This window comes from Dryobates pubescens, chromosome 1 (genome assembly GCF_014839835.1).
Source record: "Dryobates pubescens isolate bDryPub1 chromosome 1, bDryPub1.pri, whole genome shotgun sequence".
Lineage (NCBI taxonomy): Eukaryota > Metazoa > Chordata > Aves > Piciformes > Picidae > Dryobates > Dryobates pubescens.
The window spans coordinates 14,260,363-14,281,686 of record NC_071612.1 but is presented as its reverse complement, the minus strand read 5'-3'; the positions used below and the strand labels follow the sequence as shown (position 1 = coordinate 14,281,686).

The following is a 21,324-nucleotide window of genomic DNA, read 5'->3' as shown; positions in this document are numbered from 1 at the left end:
GGAAAAAAACTCATTTAGTTGTGGGTTTTTTTGATAATCTAAATTGAGGTTGCTGAAAGTTTGCTGTGGTCTTTGATACAGCCACAGGAAAGATTTCTCTGGTTATAGGTTTGCTAGAAACCTTCTTAGCTTTGAACTGTTAATGATGGACTGCTGGTGAGGGCACAGGTGAAAGTGCAAGAACACTTCCTAATTTGAGCATCTCATGCAACATGCCTATATTTCTATGGAGACAGAGGCTGCATTTTTCAACTGCATGTATTCACTGTCTCTACAATTTTATCAACACAGGATTATGACACATGCCCTTTAGCTATTTAAAGAGGCATTTTATGGGTAATTTTTAATCATTAAGTTCAGTGATATTGTTAAAAGGCTAATAGATATATCTTTATTAATTAGGTAATACTACTGATTTTAAAATTTGCAATAGCTTGTCATTATATCTCTTTTATGTGAAAAAAAAAATGCAAGACTAAATATCAGGAAACTTTGTTCGGGAGAGTCTGTGAAGGAAATACATGGCTTATTAATCTCCCATTATCCCTCTTCAGATATGGAGATAGGCAGTAAAATATGCCCATACTCCTCTGCTTAATGCTATGTCTGCTGCAGTTCAGCTTGACTCCTGCTGTTTGTTGTGTTGGTACAAACAACTGGGCAGGAAGGGAGCCAGAACACAGGGAATGAGGAGAGATCAGGCTTTCTCCAGCTGCTCACAGCCAGAGAAGTTGTCCAGGAGCAGAATGAGGAGGGAGAGTACCATGGTGCAGGAAGCCCCTGACTTGAAAGGAGAATGCTTTTGATCTCATTTCAGAGCAATGCAGCAGAGCACCTCCCCTGAAAACACATTGCAACAGTACCATCTGGCTCTCTGTTTGTCATTGCTTTGTCATATCCTCACCCTGGTTGCCCACCTATTTACTTGCTGCAATAGGAAACTGCCTTACCACACATGACTGATGTGAACTGTGCCTTTTGACATTTAGGAATCACTCAGAATTCCTCTCCTGCCTTCAGAGTTGTTTTGATATTAGTTTGCTATATTATAGTCCAGGTTGCATATTAACAGCCCTTAACGTCATAAAACTGTGTTGGACACCTTCTGCCTTGTTTGCATTTCATGTGCTGTGTGATGGCTTGCTATAAGCATTTGTGCTGATGAAAGTTACCCCTGATGAAAAGTGTCTCTGGATAACTGTTGCATCACAGCTGGAGAGCCGTAAGCAATACTGGGAAAAGATATCCAAAAGAAACTTGTGCTACTGTAATTACATACTGCCAAATAAATAATCTACCTTCCCTTTTATTTTGTGCTTTTAAAGGGTGAGCCAGGTTTCATTGGTCCGCAAGGAGAACCTGGGTTGCCAGGGCTACCAGGAACAAAGGTAAGGATAATGGTCCAACACTCTGGTGCAGAACCCTTAAAGCCAGTGTCAAATTCAACTTCCTCAGCATGTAGCAAAGACTGAAATTGTACTAATGGAGGAAAATGTGGAAAGTCATAGTTCATGGACCACTGCTAGGATATGTATCATTGTACTGATGCCTTCAAGACTCAGGGGTGACCTTATTGCTCTCTACAACTACCTGAAGGGAGGTTGTAGACAGGTGGGGGTTGGTCTCTTCTCCCAGGTAACCAGCACCATAACAAGAGGACACAGTCTCAAGCTGTGCCAAGGGAGGTTTAGGCTGGATGTTAGGAAGAAATTCTTCATAGAGAGAGTGATTGGCCATTGGAATGGGCAGGGGGCGGGAATAGGGAATAAAACCTTTTACAATCCCCTTTCCATTTTGAAGCCCACATTTTTTGCCTTCAAGAAGACTGTCACAGATGAACCTGAAAAATGTTTTCTTTTGATGGTTTGGCTTCTTTGGTCATTCTGAGTTGGTGGTGTGTTGAAGACTCTCCAAGACTGTTGAAGACATATCTGTATCTGTTGCAATAGGGTGACAGAGGAGAGGCAGGCCCTATTGGGAAGGGTGAGCGAGGTGAACCTGGAATGCCTGGACCAAAGGTCAGTTCAGTCTTGCACTGGAAATGTTTTGTGTCTTTTACACCTATGAATACATCTTGTTCTGCTCAAAAATAGAACTAAAACTTGCTAAGTGAGCTTTTAAGTCTAGATGCTGTCAAATACTCTAGTTCAGTCCACAGATAATGGCAGTTTTGTGTTCACAGCTGTTGAACTGCAGTCTGAATGGCCTCTTGTTTGGTCTACAGAGTAAAGACACTACCTACACACACTGTCATGGAGCTGGTCTAATTCACTCCCGCTAAAGTCCTGACCTCCCGGTCCCTAACTTTCATCATCAAAGTCTGAACACTTGAACCAGTATAGCTACTGAATGCAGAGAAAATCCATTTTGCATACTGTTTCTAAGTCTATTAGAAAGAGATCATTCTAACTACATTCTAGCATTGTCTTCATGTTTTCAACTGTGCCAATACCACCAAGTATTCTTTTTCTAATGCATCTTGGAAACCATAAAACAAATTCTGTGCCCCTTGGCTAGTTAGTTTCTACTCACTAGAACTGTGGGGAAAAGAAGATGTGGTAACTCTTTAGTTTAACCTCTTTATTTTAGGATATTTAACTACCTTCTCTGCCTTAGCTGTCATTTTTCAGGAGCTATGGAATGACATAGCTCATTCCTGCAAACCATTGTTAATTATGTCTACTCTTTACTAACAAAAATACTACTTTTCCTTTGAAAGGACGGAATCTGTCTCCTTTGCATGCTGGTGTTAAAGAATGTATTAGCTTGGGTACTATTAAACTTGATGCTTTTACAGATTCATTATCTTGGTCATAGAAAATTAAGTGTTTCTACTGTTCCATACTGTAGTTGGTCATTACTAATTTCTTTTTTTGTTCTGCATTCTCATTTCTCTGTCATTTTTCTTTTGTCTACCTTCCTTCAAACAGGGGAAAACAGGTGAACCTGGATCTAGAGGCCCAAAAGGGTCAAAGGTTAGTAGAAAAGAAACTGTCTTTAGTGGAGTAATTAACACAATGATTTTAGGATAAATTACATATAACAGTTCATTGAAGCTTCACTTATCTCTCTGAAAGAACCTGTAACATTTTGCAGTGTTCTTTATAAGAGAAACTTTACGACTTGCAGCTTGAGATGTTGGAGCTGAATCCTCTGTGTTTTAAACACTGTGATTCTAGTTCTTTTTCTGTTGTAACATCTATTCCACTGTGCTCTGGATTTGCCTATGCAAATTGGTTTCTCTCTGCCTAACTGATATGGGTTAGTCCTCCCACGTGCCAGGAGCCAATACCTGATGATGTTCATGGAGATTTAATTTTTGTGATAGTTTTGTGGACCCAGCCTTTGGTGAATTAGGAATCGCTGGTATTCCATGTACTGCAGGATGAGATGTGATGACCAAAAGTCCTACAAAGGCACAACTTCTAGGTTAGGTTACAGTTTTACCTGCTTAAAGTAGTGTTTTGATTTTATCCATCCATTCACCTATGCATCTCTGTATGAGGTAGTTGATTCACATACATGTAGAGAAAGATAAAATGCATACTATTCCATTACTTCATCCACTGTGCAAACACTGAGCTCTCAGGATTCCTTCATGTTACATTATGGAGTCAAAGCAAAATGAAAATAGATTTGTTTAGGCAATTATTGAGTCTACAGTCAGAATAAAGATGAGAAGACAATGTAGGCTGGTGGGATACTGATTGCAGTACTTATAAGGGCCTTGAAGAGCAGCTCTTTCACAAGGATATGATTAAATAAGTGCTACTTATTTATTCTCACCAGAAACAAACATTGGAAAATGAGAGAACCAATGAGGGGATTAAAGCATCAGAGTGGGAGTAGAAGAGTAAGACAACCATTCATTTGCCTGCAGTACCTGGATGCCCCCCATATGCACAAAAAAAGATAAAACTAACCCTTTTAATTCCCTTTTTGCTATAAAAGGATGCATGATTTCACTGTCTTGAGAATCTGGTCCACAGAAGTCAGTCCAGTAGTTGGGAACTTGGGTTTTTAACAACTCCAATGACAAGTTCATGGGCAACACTGAAAAGAAGGCAGATGACTCAACCTTGATTATGTCCTGTCACCAGCCTTCTCTTTATATTTCTTCATTACCCCCATTAAAGCTTTCCGTTTTCATCATTCTCTATTCCCAATGGTGAATTAATTGTTCTTACCTGAGCTGTATCAAAGTTGTATAGATCTGAATAGGCGCAAAATTTGCAGTTCTTACCAAAATTAACTTTGATCAAGAGAAAAACCTAAGATCTTCCTATGAGAGTGACTGCAAAATTAAAGCACCTGTAGTCACTGAAAGCTGAGTTATGGATGCGTACAGGTTTGAAATTCCCTCCATCACTTGAAATACAACACTAACAGCCAGGAAGACAAAGCTGCATGCAAGATGACAAAGATCTTCAGCCTTTTGCAGTAAGAGAGTAAAGGGATTCTAATGCTGACAGTAATGTTGTGTTTGTGCAGGAAGCAACCCCTCAGAGCAGGGAAGTTCAGAAAGCTCAGAGTCTTGTTTACAGAAAGGAAAGTTTAGACACTTTGAAACAGACTGAATGATTTCATTTCACCTTCTGTAAAAGCTTTTGATGTTAGCACCATTAAGAGTAGGGATGTTATGCAAATTACTTCATTGGTAATCTCTCTTCTTGATTCTTTGGGATTTCAGATTCCAAACCAATACAGGTCTCTGTAAGAACTCACATTGAACCAAATGCATCATTGTCAACTCTGGCACTACATAGGTTCTGAAGGAATTTTTGCTTTAATTAATTAAGATCCACATTCTGTTTATTATGAGAGGCCTTTTAAACCAGTTTATTTATGGTAAGCATATTTAAATGGGAAGAGCTATTGTCAAAAGGCATATCTGTTTTCAAATGTCATTTTTACATAGGGTGATACAGGTGACAGAGGTGACACAGGATCTGCAGGTCCACAAGTAAGTCTCTTTCTCCTTTCAACTCTTCGGTTTGTACTCTTAGATTCAGGCCATGATGAATAGAAATTATAGCAACAACTCCAGTTAAAGTGGTGAAACTGGGCACTTGACTGGTAGAACATGTGTTGCTAATTGTCCTTTAATATTTCTAACAGCCCTTGCTACTATCTGAAGCGGTCTCTTGCTCATAGTCTGTGGGCAGGATGCTACACACCAGATTGTCCTGACATGGTTCACAGACAATGGAGAACTAGAGTGTAGGAACTGCTAAAATGTTTGACCTCAGAGGCATAATAGATTTGCTTTCCCACTGCAACACAAGTCACTGTGTGGTGACTTGATTGTTTATGTTTATCTTTAAAAATAACAAATAACTCTTTTCTTTTAAAAGCAATCTTTAATTTAATGCTGCCTTTTGTGCTTTGTAGTTATTTTAAGTACAAGATTCCAACACTGCACAACAAAGCATGCATCAGTAGTAAAATGTCTAAACAGTCTTTGGCAAGTGTTTCACAATTCTTGTGGAAATATCTTACAGGGACCACCTGGACAGAAGGGTGATCAAGGTGCAACAGAGATAATTGATTATAATGGCAATATCCATGAAGCTCTGCAGGTATGCAAACAAGGCAGGAGTGGCTTAGTCTGGTCTGGGATAAAGCAGTCTGACAGCATTGTATTTCTCTTTTGTGTAGACTTTGAAACCATTTTGTGTGCAAAGATTTACTGAACTTATTAATCTGGAATCTCTGCCTATGTTTGGAAACCAGGTTTTCTGTTCGGTGATAGACAAAATGTTTCCTTGATACAGTTTAGCTGAGGGAATTAGTTTCGTTTCCCATGGAGAACTCTGACATCATCTAATGAGGATAAAGCTGATTCATTGCTGACTCTGGTGCTTAGTGCTGAATTCATGTAATAAACCACATACATAGGTTCAAGAGAAGTGTCTGCTTTTCAGTTTATGTAGTATAATATTGACATTTCTTTTTTTCCTCCTCTTCTCCCTATAAAATGCAAGGAGCAGAATACTTGAGATTTGGAAAACGTATAATGTGGTTCCATTAGCAAGCTGTGGATTCAATCAGCAACTCAAGTACATTAAATAGACCAAGCACCAATCTTCCCACTTATTCATTTCCAGAAAACTTATTTTGACTGGTGTGCAGAAAAGTGTGGAGGATTAAAGTGGGGTTACAAAAAGAATGAATGAGTGTTTGAATAAAAGCAAAGTACCGAGTTGACATATGTCATTGCAGTCAACGTGATTTACACTGCAGCATACTCAGATGCAAATTATGTGCAGTGTAACTCTACCAAAGTGAATGGCTTGCTTATGTGCAACTCAAGACCAAATTTGGCTCATTGTGCCTCTGAACATTTTCTCACTGAAGCTACTGAGCTTTTTTTCTTGCATTTACTCAGTGGTAGAGGATAGATGTCTGGCCAGTCAATTGGTGTTCAAGACTCTTTTGAAAAATGAGGAAAAAAACCCAACCAAACCTCACTGCCTTTACTAAAACCTAAAAGCCTGCATATTGTTAAGGCTGGGTCCACTCTTTGTGAGTGGTGTCTGTCAGGAAGTCTACATGGGCATGTGTGAGGCTCTGCATTAGATCTGCCTCATTTGGCTTACTTTTAGGGAATTGAAACACTCAGTTTTCACTCTTTTAAGTCATTCTGAGTTAGATGCCTAAAGTAGCCTGAAATTGATGCTGTATGTTACCAGACGCAGGTCTACCAGTCCCTGTATCCCCTGTATTCTGTGTTTGAATCTTAACTCTGGCATCAGTGTTACTTCCAAGATCCCTCAGAAAAGCTGCAGTTCAAAAAGAAGTCTTAAAAAGGGACTAAGGCCTATTGCAGTGATTGAAACGTATTAGGAAGCCCTTACCCCATTGTAAATCATTTAAAATGTCATCACCTAGTGATCCAGGGTAACAAATAATTTATATTAATGGGAATGACTGTCCAAGGATGGTGTAAGTAAGATTATATAGGATCAGTCAGAAATATACTTGCCAAATCCAGCTCAGTCTTTTCAGATGGCAAGCACCCATTCCTAAGTCTCCTGGTGCCAAATTCTTAGGGACTCTGAGATTTGCAGCTCTCCCATAGAAGCAAATGAGATCTTTCAGTGCTCAGCACTGAGCTGTGAACTTGCACAGAATTTGGCCTGCTGGTTTAAGAAGTTGACAAGGGCTTGCAAGATCTTGGCTGCCTGTCTGTTTTTTTAGAATTCAGTAATAAATCATCAAGCACCCTAGAAGCTTCAGAACAATTCAGTTACTGTGCCTGTGCTTTGTAGTCAATCTCATGTGTCAGTGGAGAATAAAATGCCTTAGTCCATCAACACTGAAAACTGTGATCTTAAAATAACCATCACAGTTCACACAAGACCCCTTCTGTATCTGCAGGACCAGATACAAAATTCCTGTCTCTGTCAATATTGTTCTTCAGACCCATTTGGCAGAATTTCCTAAGGCAAGAGACAGTAGCTGCAAAAGTTTAACCTTCGTATGGACTACAGGATCAGATACTGAAATCTGAATGTGCTTCTGAAAAGGAAGCCATTAGTGTGAACATGCAAACATACAATTTGCAATAGTTAGTTGAAGACTGATAGCTAGATAAACTGAATCTTTTCAGTATTTTAAAAATTCTTGCTATATTTCCATTAATATATTAAAACACACAGGACATCAATATATTAAAGCAATATATTAGAGAACTTTGTTTTTCAAGTACTTTGTATTAAGCAGGTTCCAGATTCTTGATGACCATATGCATTGTTGCACTGGCAAATGAAGATTATTATAAAGCCTAAAACAGATTTGAAAACCCTTTGAACACAGGAAAACAATTAGAAAAGCTAAATATTTCATGTTCTGTGTAGGCCAGCAGGTTCTTCACAGACAACAGGCAACCATGAGCAAGCAGCAGTATTTGGGGGGTTTGCTGTGTTTAAAAACATAGACAAGCATTTAAAACAGCTTTTAAAAACCTTTTCACTTGCTTTTAGATTCTTCTTTGAAAAATAAATAGTGACAGGGCTAGATATTTTACCTCCTTCCATGATGGAAACATCTTTTGTCTTTCCAAACATTTAAAGCAAAAGTAACATATATCGCTGGGTTTGTGGACAGCAGTTCTGGATTTAGAAATTAACTGTTTTGTATGTCTGCATTTTTAGCTGAAAAGCAATGTTCTATCTCCATGCTAGGAATTGTATCATTAGTTAAATAATAAGAGAGAAAGAAAGAAAGAGAGAGAGAGAGAGAGAGAGAAAGAAAGAGAGAGAGAAAGAGACAAAGAAAGAGAGAAAGAAGGAGAGAAAGAGAGAAAGAGAAAGAAAGAGAGAAAGAAAGAAAGAGTGAAAGAGAGAGAGAGAAAGAAAGAAAGAAAAAGAGAAAGAAAGAAAGACTCTAATGAAAATAAATAAATAATATAAACACTATAGAGTTTGCAAAACATGGGCCAAGTCCTGTAGTCAACTGAAGACATCAACTTGTCTGTTCTTAAAATTATTTGAAAAACCTTTTGGAAGACTTTTGCTCTGATTTTGCTATTTCATCATCATTTAATTGATTTCTTCAATTATACAAGAACCCCTAGTCTTCACCTGTGTAAAATCCTGGGTTCTGTAGAAGCCAAGCAGCTAGTACAAAACTAGAAGTTAAAACCAACATGGGTTTTACTCTTGCTTTTTGGAGGCATGATGCCTCACAGACACAGCACCAGTTTTGTGGAGCTGGTAATCATATCAGGCAGAATATTTACATCCTTGTTCAACTCTGGTAATGGTCTCTCTTGTGTATCCATTTTGCCAACAGAGGATTGCCACCCTGACTGTCACGGTAATTCCCGTTTCATGACTCACTGTGTATTGCAGAGCTTCTTTGTGTTGTAGCATGTTCATTATACTACTAGTTTAGGACATGCGTTCATTGGATGTCACTTTGGTTCATCAGCACATGTGCATTTATTTATTTGCTTGGTGTTTCCATAACAAAGAACCCACCACTGAAAACCATTCAACAATGGAACCAGTTCTATTCCTGCTGAATTAATGGCAAAACTTCAGTTCACTTAAGAGACCAGGAAAATAGAGAACTTAGTAGGTAGGGACGTAGGTAGATAACTCCTTTGGAAGTTCTGATGTATGTTCCCTCTGTGTCTAGTCAGGAATCAAGCGAAAACACTAAGCAGAATTTGAATACCAAACAATTTCAGAAATTCAGTTATTCTAAACTGGCTTATGAAGATACTTCGTGTGGGAGTTTTCAGACCAGATGCAAATTATTTCTTTTCTGAGCAGTGGCCTGTCTCATTTAGCTATAAATAAGCAAAGCTAAGTAGAACGCCCAAGTATGAGGAATTCCCTTGTCCCATCTTATCAGCAGCTGTCCCCAAAACGTGTGGAACACTGAACTCTCCAGTGCTCTTACTCCAGCCAGTTTCTGTGGGAAATTTATCCACATCAGGCCAGTCACAATTTCTGAGAATACTGACACTACAGGTATTGCAGGTTCAGCCTTCCCTTAAAGCTGTAACTTGGTATGAACAAATTATTTTCTTCATCTTTTATTTTTTTCTTCAATTCTTCTCTGAAGATTGCTGTTAGTCCAAGTTTCCCCTCTGTATAAATGCTCTCTTTGTATTAATGGAAGGGATTTCTCAATGTCGTGGGATTTATTTTTTTCAAAGCATGCCTACTGTGCACTATCCAGACCACTATATGATGCATGATAGTGTCCACAGCCTGGTGTAGAAATGATAACAACAGTGACAACTTATTTCATGGCAATTTCACTGGGTATCCCCAAAAGCACTTAGCCTCTTTGAGAAGAATCCTCTTTGCAATCAGTTGAGATTTCTCCTGACTTTGAATTGTTTTGGATTAGGATGCAAGGGCTGCAAATGTGGCTAAGAATAGTTTTGGTCTCCCTGCCATTAGGAGGAGCTTTGCCATTTCATCAATGGGGAGCAGCAGGATTTTGCTTTAAAATATGATCTGCACTGTCTCTTTAACATGGTGTTTTCTGGTTGTTCAGAGTTGCCATAGATTAACAGCTTGTCCATAGCTGCTCTTTGTTCCTCTTGTGTAAATAAAACCCATTTTTTTGCTGTGGTACCTCTGTTAACATCCAGCCTGTGTTTACATGACAATTTTTGCAGGAATTAATTTAAAAGCTGAGAGGTTTTAATGTTTCTGTTTAGGGGCCACCAGGACCACCAGGACCTCAAGGGCTGCAAGGGCCAAAGGTGATCATCTTCATTTTACCTATTTTATCTTAAGGATGGAGGTGTTTTCTGGTGTACACTGTTCACACAGGTACCTGGAGCTCTCCTGTACAGCATATTTAACTGGAATTTTACTGAAAATGGCATGTTTCAAACTTTGTGCTCTAGTCTTTTGAAATGTAGCTTTCCAGAATAGGTGCTTTGTTTAGCTACCACACACAGGTGCTCAGATGAGAGCCAGCAAAATTAAATTAGTCTTGAAACAGGGCAAAGGCATCTCCTTCATGAATCGGCACTGAGGCTGTTCCCCAGGACTCCGCAAAGCGGTTACACAACCAAGAGAGTGGGCCATGAGCATCATTTCTGGGTGGGTTGGGAATGAGGTCAGCAAAACTGTGTGCAAGGTAGCACTGGCCACAGTATGAGTGCATGTGAATGCAGCTTTTATATTACAGTGGTGCCCACCCAAAAAAGCACAATATTTTTTCACGTCAGTAAAAAATTACAACATGCACATGTGGGCAGGAGCCTGGCTGCAAACGCAAGTCTGCTAATCCCACATGGCTGGTGCTACGTGTACTACCAGAACTGTTGGTGAGCAGCCCACACAGAGACAATGAACACCATATGCTGCACTGTTTTAGGAAACTTAAATACTAAATTTATTTGCACTTTGAAAAAGAGGAGTGTTGCAGTAAGCAGACCCTCCTTAAATTGTTTTTAAATTAGTCGAGATCATTCTCCTGTATCTTGAATACTAGTTCAATAAGTTCATGAAGTTCAATAAAGACAAGTATAGAGTCCTGCATCTGGGAAGGAATAACACCAGGCACCAGTACAGTCTAGGGGCTGTCCTGCTGCAAAGCAGCTCTATGAAGAAAGACCTTGAAGTCATAGTGGACAACAAGTTATCCATGGGACAGTGATGTGCCCTTGTGGCCAAGAAGGCCAGGGGTATCCTGGGATGCATCAAGAAAAGTGTGTCCAGCAGGTCTAGAGAGATGTTCCTTTCCCCTCTACTCTGCTCTGGTGAGACCACACCTGTAATACTATGTCCAGTTTTGGGCTCCCCAATTCAAGAGAAACAGGAATCTGCTGTAGATAGCTCAATGGAGAGCTACAAGGATGATTAGGGCACTTGAGCATCTCTGCTGTGAAGAAAGAGAGAACTGGGGCTGTTTAGTCTGCAGAAGAGAAGGTTGAGAGGGGATCTTATTAATGTCTGTAAATATCTGAGGGTTGAGTGTCAAGATGAAGGTGTCAGGCCCCTTTTGGTGGTGCCCAGCCATAAGAGAAGGAACAATGGGTACAAGCTGGAACGCAGGAAGTTTCACCTCAACATGAGGAGAAACTTCATTATTGTGAAGGTGCCAGAGCACTGCAACAGGCTACCCAGAAAGGTTGAGCAGTCTCCTCTGGAGACTTTTAAAACCTGCCTGAATGTGTTCCTGTGTGGCCTACCCTAGGTGATCCTGCTTTGGTAGGAGGGTTGGGCTCAATGATATCTGGAGGTGCCTTCCAAACTGTAACACTCTGTGATTTTATGATACCATATATTCCATCAGCAACTGTACTGTAAGCCCTTCCAAGAGCAGAGAAGCATTTCTCCAATAACAATGCTAGGCATCTCAATTTCAGTCTCCATCCAAGCTGTCCTTTGGGAGTACACAGTGTTATATATGTTATTTGTTTTGAGAAATTGTGAGGAAACAGCTTCATTCTCCTATGTGAAAACTGATAATAGAATACCCAGTCAAGTGTGCAGAAATGGCTTTCCGAACTGGGATCTGCCAAGTCTTTCTGCAGCCTGGACTAGCTTGAAAAACACAGAGGAGTTGCAGTGTGTAAGGTCTCAGAGCACTGAAACAGGCTGCCCAGAGAGGTGGTGGAGTCTGTCTCTGGAGTCATTCAAAACCCATCTGGATGCCATTCTGTGCAGTCTGCTCCAGGTGAACTTGCTCTGGCAGGGGTTGTGGGACCAGATAACTCCACAGGCCCCCTTCCAACCCTTATGATTCTGTGTTCCATCATACAGTTGAGCATTCTCTTATTGAGTTAATGATGTTAAAGCAGAATTCAGCCTTACATGAGTTTGTTTCCAACATCATAATGACATCATAGTCATCCATAAACATCCAACATCATAATCTTTACCCATAGATATAACTTGATCCCTGGAGAATTCTCTTCAAGAACCAGTCACAGGTCAATGTTGTGAACTCTTTCACTGGGTGATTTATCTTAGCCAGGGAAAGAAAACATGAAGTCTCTGTCTACCCTACATATATAAGAGCCATGATTCCAGTAACTGACAATGTTTCCATTGGGTAGGGGTCATTTAATCTGATTTCTGGCATTTCCTCTTCTTTATTTTATTTTTTTTTTAATGTGCTTATCTGGCCTTTGTATGACCAAAAGGTTGTGCAGCAGACAGAGGCTTTTTATTCAACACATTGCGTATTTTAGATATGCTGTTCTCTTTGATAGAATGTTCTCTGGGTTTGTCATTATTTTTTGTCATTTCTCTGCCTTTTTCCTCTATTGTCTGAGACAAGCCAGTTCTGCCTTATCTTTTGCAGGGTGAACCAGGATCCCCAGGAACTCCAGGAGTTGATGGGGAGCAGGTACATTGGGTGTAAATTATGTTATGAAGATCATGTGAGCAAACATAGGTGATTTAGGGAGATTAATTCTGTCATCCCAAATTGTAGCTTAGATTTCATAATCTACATAATATAATTATGGTCATTTATAAAGGTCATTATTGTGTTCCTACATACTCTGTGGTCTAATAGTGGCTGTGATTCTTACATATTAGGAACAAAAGTCAATCCATAATATGACTTATTCTGCTTATTAGGATCAAAACTAGAGTTTTCTTGGTTCTCTGGGGTTTTATACTTGACTTGCTGAATAAGTTGATATTTTAGGGTCCTAAAGGCTCAAAAGGAGATACAGGTGATCCTGGAATGCCTGGAGAAAAAGGAGGAATTGGACTGCCTGGACTGCCAGTGAGTATGAAAAAGAAATTAGTTTTAGTTACAAGTACACGTGTTTGTTCTCTGTTCCACCACCAGGGATTTCCAACAGTGCTGATAAACTGCAAATGGGACACAAAGCACTGGGGAGGAAAGTTCTGAGATTGTTCTGCAGCTAACCTAGGAGGAAGCGTGAGATTGTCAGGAGTTTTCATTCCATTTACAGTCAAAGAAAATATCGCTATGGTTTGAGAGAGCTTGGTTGGCATGCTGATCAGATATGTACCTCTGCTGTAAATTATAGCACAGCTTGGGCAAGTGTAGCTTGCTGGAGAAAAGTCTTTTGAACACTTGTCAGGAATTTCAGATGACTTAGATTGAGGAGGGAGGGAAAAAAAAATGCATCAATATTTATGAGATACATTCTTCCTATTCCTATAAAAATATATAAATGCAACATTTCTCAGTAAAAATAGAAACCATTCCAAAAATGTATCCACAGGAGTGCCAACTTGTAGAATTGTCATAAACATCAAGTCACAACTGAAGGCTGATGATATAAAAAAATTAAAAGTAGGGAAGTAACACCAACATATTTCTTTTTTAAAGGAATTCTTTGTCTGTGTGTTGCATGATTCTCTTTTTTTGAAACTATAATTATTTGGAAATAAAGGTTATTGATTGCCAATAAGAGTCAAGCTGTTTGTAAATGCTCTTCTGTAATGATTTTGTAGGGAGCCAATGGTATGAAAGGCGAAAAAGGAGACATTGGCCTGCCTGGTGCCCAAGGTCCTTCAGTAAGTCTCAATGTGCCATTGCCCTGACCATAGTCCAGCAATGGTTCTCCAGCTTTGGATTCTGAATAATGTTTCATATTCATGACTGATCTTTCCTGACATCTTTGGTTCCTACACTTGAACTTTCAAAATATTTTTCTTCTTTGAATCCTTTTTTTGCCATCTTGAGAGTGAGTGAACTTCTAGTCATAGAGTTCCATATGGTAATTAGAAAGTAATTTTGTTGCATGAATAAATTCTACAGATAAATGGGGCAATGGATGGAAGCTGAGGCATAGGAAGTTCCATGGAAATATGAGGAAAAATTTTTTCACTGTTATGGTGACAGAACACTGGAACAGGCTGCCCAAGGGGGGCTGTGGAATCTCCCTCTCTGGAGATATTCAAACCCTGCCTGGATGCGTTCCTGTGTGATCTGGTAGAGGTGATCCTGCTCTGGCAGGAGGGTTGGACTGGATGATCTTTTGAGGTCCCTTCCAGCCCCTTACATTCTGTGATTCTGTGATAAATCCTGTTCTGTTTATTCTTTCACTATGAACAACAGCCCTGCTCAATTCAGTGACAGCCTGCTGGCTCTGTAATTAACTAAAAGACAAATGCTTTGCAAGATAAAGAGATAAAACTGAGGAAAAAACCCACAACCCAAATCTCCCTCAACACCTTGTATTCTGGACATCTCAGAAATCCCAGTGATAGCCAGCCTAGACTGACCTCAGCAATGTCAAGAATATGTGACTCAGGATGGAGATCAGTTTTACAAGACCAGCTGTTCTCCTGATTTTTCAAAGAATTGTGAAGGCATTAAAACCAAACAAACAAAAAAACAAGCAGTCTTACAAAAAACCAAGCAGTCTTACATTTCAAAGCTCCTTTTGCTGCCTCTTCTGCCATCACCAGTGTCTAGTGTAGCAGAAACGTTGCACATAAATCTGGAGAGCTGATCACCATCACTACTGCCACCTTAAACCTGCCCTTTGGGATTAAATCCAGGAAGATGATATTAAACTGTAAATATCTTCCATGAATTTGTTAGGAGCACAGAAAACCAGCACAAACTATGCATGCACTAAATGTTGAGCAACCTGACTACCTATTTTAATTACTTTAGGGAATTCTTGGTGCAAGTGGGCTAAATTAAGGGAGAGAGAAAAAGCAGTTTTGAAAATACACCAAGCCCTAGCTTCAATTTAGTATCTTTTCCATTCATCAGTATTGGGGCAGGAATAAAACCATGCATCTTCTGTTTCTGCAGATTAAGCAGTACAGAGACAATTAAGGAGCACATTCCATTAAATAAGTTCAAGCATCCCTGCTCATTACTATTTATTTTAGAGAGATGGGGAGGGGGGCTTTCCCATAGTGTCTTAAAGCGTGTCTTAGACCCAAGGAGTAAGAATCAGGAGACAAGCACACTGCCATATAGCACAGGCAAATCTACACCTAGGTACCCTATTCTATGAATCAAACTAAATCGCATTCCTAAACCCCTTTCTAGACATGCTGTCAATCTGCGCTGTTGCATTGCTGTGTTTGTAAGTGCTTGCCAGCAGATGGGTCAGTCTGACTTTTGGTATCTGTGAAGGATTTCTTTACTCTGCATGACTTAATGCCACTGTTTTTTATCTGTAGATGATAGGACCACCTGGACCACCAGGGCCCCATGGTCCTCCAGGCCCTATGGTAAGCTTGGGAGGGAGAGCAGGGCTGGAAAGGGCTTAAGCCCTCTTGTCATTGTAATGTGGCTTGATAGAAGTGTTATGAGAGCTTGTGACCATTGGAGAAGGACCTAGTTTGGGACCTTTTCTATGTCTTACAATTCATAGGAAGTAGAGAAACAAATTACTCCTGTCTACGTTATTGTGGCCTTCGAGTATGTTAAGGTGACCTACAAGAAAGCTGGTGAGGGACTTTATGATGTCAGGTAGTGATGGGATTAGGGGAAATGGAGCAAAACTAGAAGTGGGTAAATTCAGATTGGATGTCAGGAAGAAGTTCTTCACCATGAGGGTGGTGAGACACTGGAACAGGTTGCCCAGGGAGGTGGTAGAAGCCCCATCCTGGAAGTTTTTAAAGCCAGGCTGGATGTGGCCATGAGCAATCTGATCTAGTGTGAGGTGTTCCTGCTCGTGGCAGGGGGATTGCAGCTAGATGATCCTTGAGGTCCCTTCCAACCCTAACAATTCTATGATTCTATGTTTGCATTAACAGACTAGTGGCCTGGTTCATTCTCTGAATCAGCTGTTTACAGTTGCATTATTGGTGACAGCATTTCATTTGGGAGGAAAGCCTCTTAAGAGCAACAAACCCCTCCAAATTTTACAACGTATTTTCATAATGAAAAATGATATCTTTATTTTCAGGGACCTCACGGACTGCCTGGTCCAAAGGTAAATTAATGGCTGTCTTGAAAAGTCATGTTTTGATGCCTGTAAAGTGCCACACTCTGTTCTTCAATGCATGCAGCTATGTTTTGTCTTATGTCTCATGTATTAAGTGCTCATGATATTCTTAAACCTTAAAGCAGATTTTAGTATTGCAGACAGCTTAAAACCTTCTTAAATGTTCTGTGGTTGTTTCTGAGTAGGATTTCTCTTGAGCAGTGGCTGGATCCATTTTTTTTGTAGTAATACCTGTGATGTGGCACTAAATTATTTCCTTCCTGTTTGTGGGCAAGGTGCTCACCATCACACTTTCAATTGGAGTTACTTTTGAACATAAAAGCATGTCATGTGCTCAGGAAATGGAAATAAACTCTTCTTCAGTTACACTCTCATGCATCTTCTCCTTCTTCCAGTAAAAATGGCCTTTCCCTTTCTTAGATGCCATGGATTTTGCTGACCAGTTCCTTCACATGTTACGCAAATTCCTTGTCACAAATCCATGGGTATATTTTCATGTTTTCCAACCCAGAATGCCTGATCAGGCAGATCTGCTTACTATTTGAAGATACACTGTAGGGACTCTCTAAGCCAATGAATACAACTCAGGAATGGGATTTTGGCAGAGCTGGAATATTTTAGCCTGTGTTTTAATTCAGTAGTCACGACTATTCCAGTGTGACACTATAGACTAGCATTCATTAGGGCTAGGGATCTTGCCAGGCATGATCATTTTAATCAGTATGGATTCCTAATCACATGCACCTTTCTCAAAAAAAAAAAAACTAAGAGGGAGTTGTTTAGTGGGATTTGTTCTGGGTTTTAAGGTGTGAGACAGAAAATCACAGGTTTGACTGCTTATGAGACTGTTTGTGTTACCTTGGCTCAAGAAGCCTGACTCATAAATCATCTGTTGAAGTCAAGTCTGTTTCATCTTAACACCAGTTCTGCCTTACCTCAGGCTTTTGGCGTGAGACTCAGGCTTTTGTGAGATTTCATGGGTCTGTTTCCAAAACTTCAGCATTTTCAGTGCTACTGCTCTGAAGCCACATCAAGTCAAACAGAAGAAGAATGAATAAATGGCTACTTAGGCAAAGCAGGCAGATGATGTCTGGAGTTACTTAAAGCAGCAGACCAGATTCTGATGAGATATAAAGAAAAAGTTAAAAATTAATATGCTGTAAGGTAACATAATATATAATGGGAAACCTAGGAACAAGGCCATGGGGAGCAACCTGGATGAAATACGTGCGTATTTATGTTTCCCAAAAGAGGCAGGTTTGGTCAGTACTCTCCTGAGTGGGCAGCCCTCAAGCTGAAGGAGTTGATCGTGATGTGAGAACAATTTATTGGAATTCCAAGCCCACCATTATCCTCTTGGTGATGTTTGATGCAATAGCCTATGCACAAACTTAACACTTACAACAAGACAAGTGCCTTTTTGTACATTGTTTAAACTTCTCTGTATGAACAGACAAACTACAAACCTCCCAAACAGTTTGGTACTGTAGAGCCTATACTGCTTCTTTCAACCTTTTACTGTTTAATTACGTATGCTTAAAGGTTTAAGATATCTTTGTGTAAGATTTTGCTGCAAATTCCAGTTTGCTGTAAGGGAAAAAAAAAGGCAACAACAAATTGCTTCCTTCCAAAATGTACATTTCAGGAGATTCCACTCTAGAAGCCTGCAGATTTGAGGCTTATTTTTCTGCAAGTTTTCTTTCCATTTGAATTATCTGCAAAGGGTGGTTTATAGGATTTGAGGAAATTCCCAGAATCCCTGAATCTCCTGCTTCATTCAAACCATCTAATTGTAGTGATAATTATTAGGAAAAAGATTCAAAAGAATCCATTACTCACAAGTTTCCTGTAGGTTTTTGCTTGGGTTTGTTTGTTTTCACACAGATTTTAAATCTCCAGCAGACACTTCCCAAGCGCTCTTGCCCAGCACGTAAACTGGCAGTAAGCTGAAATGTTTGAATTTGTGTCCTTGTTTCAGACTGGAGTTTGCAGCCACTTCTAAGTCTGTCCGCACTTGAGCACCTGTGATAGCACCAAAAATTTGGCATTTATACTTTTACATTTAGGGTGAACCAGGGTTAAATGGTCTTAAAGGATTGAAGGGTGAACCAGGTCACAAGGGTGACAGAGGGCCCCTTGGTCTTCCAGTAAGTAAAAAAAAAAACCCAAACCACAACTATTCAATCTCAGTGCAAAGCACAAACTTCTCTTTCTATTCCTGATGAACAGCTCTGGTTTACTCAACAGCATACATAAAACATACAATGTTAGAGCAGAGCACCAGTGTTGTTTTGTTTTACCTCCAACCTGTGCTATTGTCCAAAGTAATGTCCTGTGCCTCCCCAGTGCTGTCATTTTGGGGTTGTTTTTTTTTGTTATATGTCAGTTGAAATTGTTCAGTGTCACAAGGATGCCATCACCTCCATTGCATAAATCATACTGTTATTTAAGTGTTGTATTGTTGTGCCATAACAAAAAGGATCTTCCCTATTCAGTTATTCCTCCTCTCTTTCACTTCTGCAGTTAAAATGGAGAGTGTTAACTGAGAGGAAAAAAAAAAAAACAAACTGGCTTAGGGAATTATTTTAATTATTTATTTTTCATTCATTAGAGATTGTCAGCTTCACTAAGAACTTTAATTTATTTGGGGGGAAATTAAACAAATATTTCAAGATGACAATGAAAGCTAAGAGAGCTTTGGACTTCTGGTCCAATCCCCCTGAAAATGGCTAAAAGGAAGAAGAATATTTTTGTTCTGCCAGAAATGTTTGCTCTGACCCAAAGCAAAACATGCCATTAGTTTTTCACATTTACATAGATCTTGGCTTGCTGCTGCTTACTATTTCAAAATGTCATTTTAAAGAGCAAAGTCCAAGTGTCTGCCCTTCTAAAAATGTCTCATTTTCACCCGTAATGACAGGGGGATGTTATTTTTTTTCTCTCTCTCTTTTGTGGGTTTTCTGTTTGTTTTCTGTTTGTTTGTTTTGTTGGGATTTTTTGCCTAAATTATTCCCTATGCCCCAGATAATTCTGGTCCCACTAACCCCAGCATTCCTGCGAGCAGTGCTGCGATGGTGGAGCAGTTTTGCTGCTGTGTTATTCTTCTGCAGCCCACCAGAGGTCAGCCGGTCCCCAAGGATGCTGAAGCGGAGAGCCCAAGGTGCCGGGTGCTGCCCGTTTCCAGCCCTTGACTGTGCTCTGAACTTCGGAGCGTACTGGGAAAACAGGAAATGTGATTGTCTCCCGGGCTCTGGGAAATGAATGGGGCCATTGTAGTCAGGATCCAGATTTTGTTGCCTGCATAATGCAGTGTTCTTGCACTTAAATACTTCCTATCAGCGTCAGCATACATTTCTCTGTGTTCAGCATTGTCGTTAATTGCAAATTAGAAAGCATATGACTACGATTGCAAAGTCAATATTTACAAGTTAAGGCTCAAACCCACCCTAACAGCTGGTGTTTGTAGCACTCCTAGAGCTCAGCGTTTTCCTGGTCTAATATAGTGTGACATAAAGGCAGGAGTGGGTCAGTGATGTTACCCTGAAGTGAGAACAGAATCAGGCTTTTGATAGTTTCTGTGAATTTTTAACTAACATGCCGTTGTGGTGTGATACCCGTCCCAGACCCCCCTGTCACAGCTTGTACTGTACGTTTGAATTGTGTTTCTTCATCAGCACCACTTACTAATCTCACGTTCTTGTCGTTCGTGTCGTACCCATCATCCATGCTTCCACCTAACCACACAGGGAGCATCTGGCTTAGACGGAAAGCCAGGACCCCGGGTGAGTCCCTCGTCTTTCTGTGTCGCTCTTCCTTACCAAGTCCATGTCCTTTCCTGCAGCTTACCGGCCTCCTCAGGTGCTGTATGGAGGAAGGAAGGCCAAACATCCCAGGAAACATCCACACTCTATAAGTGGGGGCTTCAAGCAGACTCTTAGGGCAATGTGTGTGGGAAGGAAAATGTTACTCTCCATAGAAGGAGTTCTGAATCTTTTATAAAAGGTTTTGATTTTCCTTTGGTTGACAGCCTTGGTTGGGGATGCTTATTTTCCTGAGTAAAATTAGGGATTTAATTTACCCAGGAAAACATTCCTGGTCAGTGCTAATATGGAATCAGTGAAACAGATGTGCTGGGGTTCTGTGGCGGGCATTCTCATATTAAGCTTAAATGGTAAACTGCTTGCTTTTTATAGTCATAAAATAATGGATGCAGTGAAAGAGGAGTGGAGTTATGCGTCTGAAAAATTCCCACTGATCACTGCAACAGGCAATTCCAACCTTGCAGGTGGACATTTAACAGTGGTATTTTTTTTTAAAAAATAATCCTTTTTTGACTGTTTCATTTTTTCTGATAACATTTCTTTCAATAAATTTCAAATCTTGATAGCCTAAAGTAAAACCCTAATAGGAGAAAGATGGATTACCTCATACCAGGAGGACTTTGACAGGAGGAGTTTTGAAAACTCAATGGATTCATTTGACCAGGTCCCATCACACTTAAGCCTGAATTTTCAACCAACTAAGACTGATTCCATGTTAGTTTTTGGCTTAGAAGACAACTATTGAAACTAAAGACTTGTAAGTGCAAGACATCTCTCTTACCCTCTTTGTTTCCTTTTGTAGGGTATAGATGGCCCAGTTGGTCCCCATGGCCCTGCAGGTCCTAAAGGAGACAGAGTAAGTCTGTGTTCCTCGTGCTTCTCTTTACAAAGCAGCTGTTGCCAAGGCAAAATGTCATGTGGCTACTTACAGTGTGCCTGGATGTTACCAAACATAACAATATCTCATCTATTTAAGGCCCAGGCTAGGGCTGTCTATACGTTCTGTTTACACACACATTTCACTCTTTAAGGGTTGCTCTTGTAACTCATACTTCAGGGAAACTGGCGTTTTGTAATAGAATCAACAAGGTTGGAAAAGACCTGAAAGATCATCAAGTCCAG

The 21,324-nt window shown here is 40.0% G+C and overlaps 1 protein-coding gene across 1 annotated transcript in view; it reads left to right on the top strand.

Annotated features, from left to right (window-relative positions):
• COL25A1 (collagen type XXV alpha 1 chain) overlaps positions 1-21,324 on the top strand; it is a 343,017-nt gene that overhangs the window by 305,002 nt on the left and 16,691 nt on the right. The window contains exons 19-31 of the mRNA XM_054161728.1: positions 1,326-1,388; positions 1,950-2,018; positions 4,919-4,963; positions 5,502-5,579; positions 10,184-10,228; positions 12,787-12,831; positions 13,138-13,218; positions 13,920-13,982; positions 15,612-15,662; positions 16,343-16,369; positions 18,448-18,528; positions 20,128-20,163; positions 21,005-21,058. Of these exons, the coding sequence (XP_054017703.1) occupies positions 1,326-1,388; positions 1,950-2,018; positions 4,919-4,963; positions 5,502-5,579; positions 10,184-10,228; positions 12,787-12,831; positions 13,138-13,218; positions 13,920-13,982; positions 15,612-15,662; positions 16,343-16,369; positions 18,448-18,528; positions 20,128-20,163; positions 21,005-21,058 (738 nt within the window). The remainder of the gene's footprint in view (positions 1-1,325; positions 1,389-1,949; positions 2,019-4,918; positions 4,964-5,501; positions 5,580-10,183; positions 10,229-12,786; positions 12,832-13,137; positions 13,219-13,919; positions 13,983-15,611; positions 15,663-16,342; positions 16,370-18,447; positions 18,529-20,127; positions 20,164-21,004; positions 21,059-21,324) is intronic.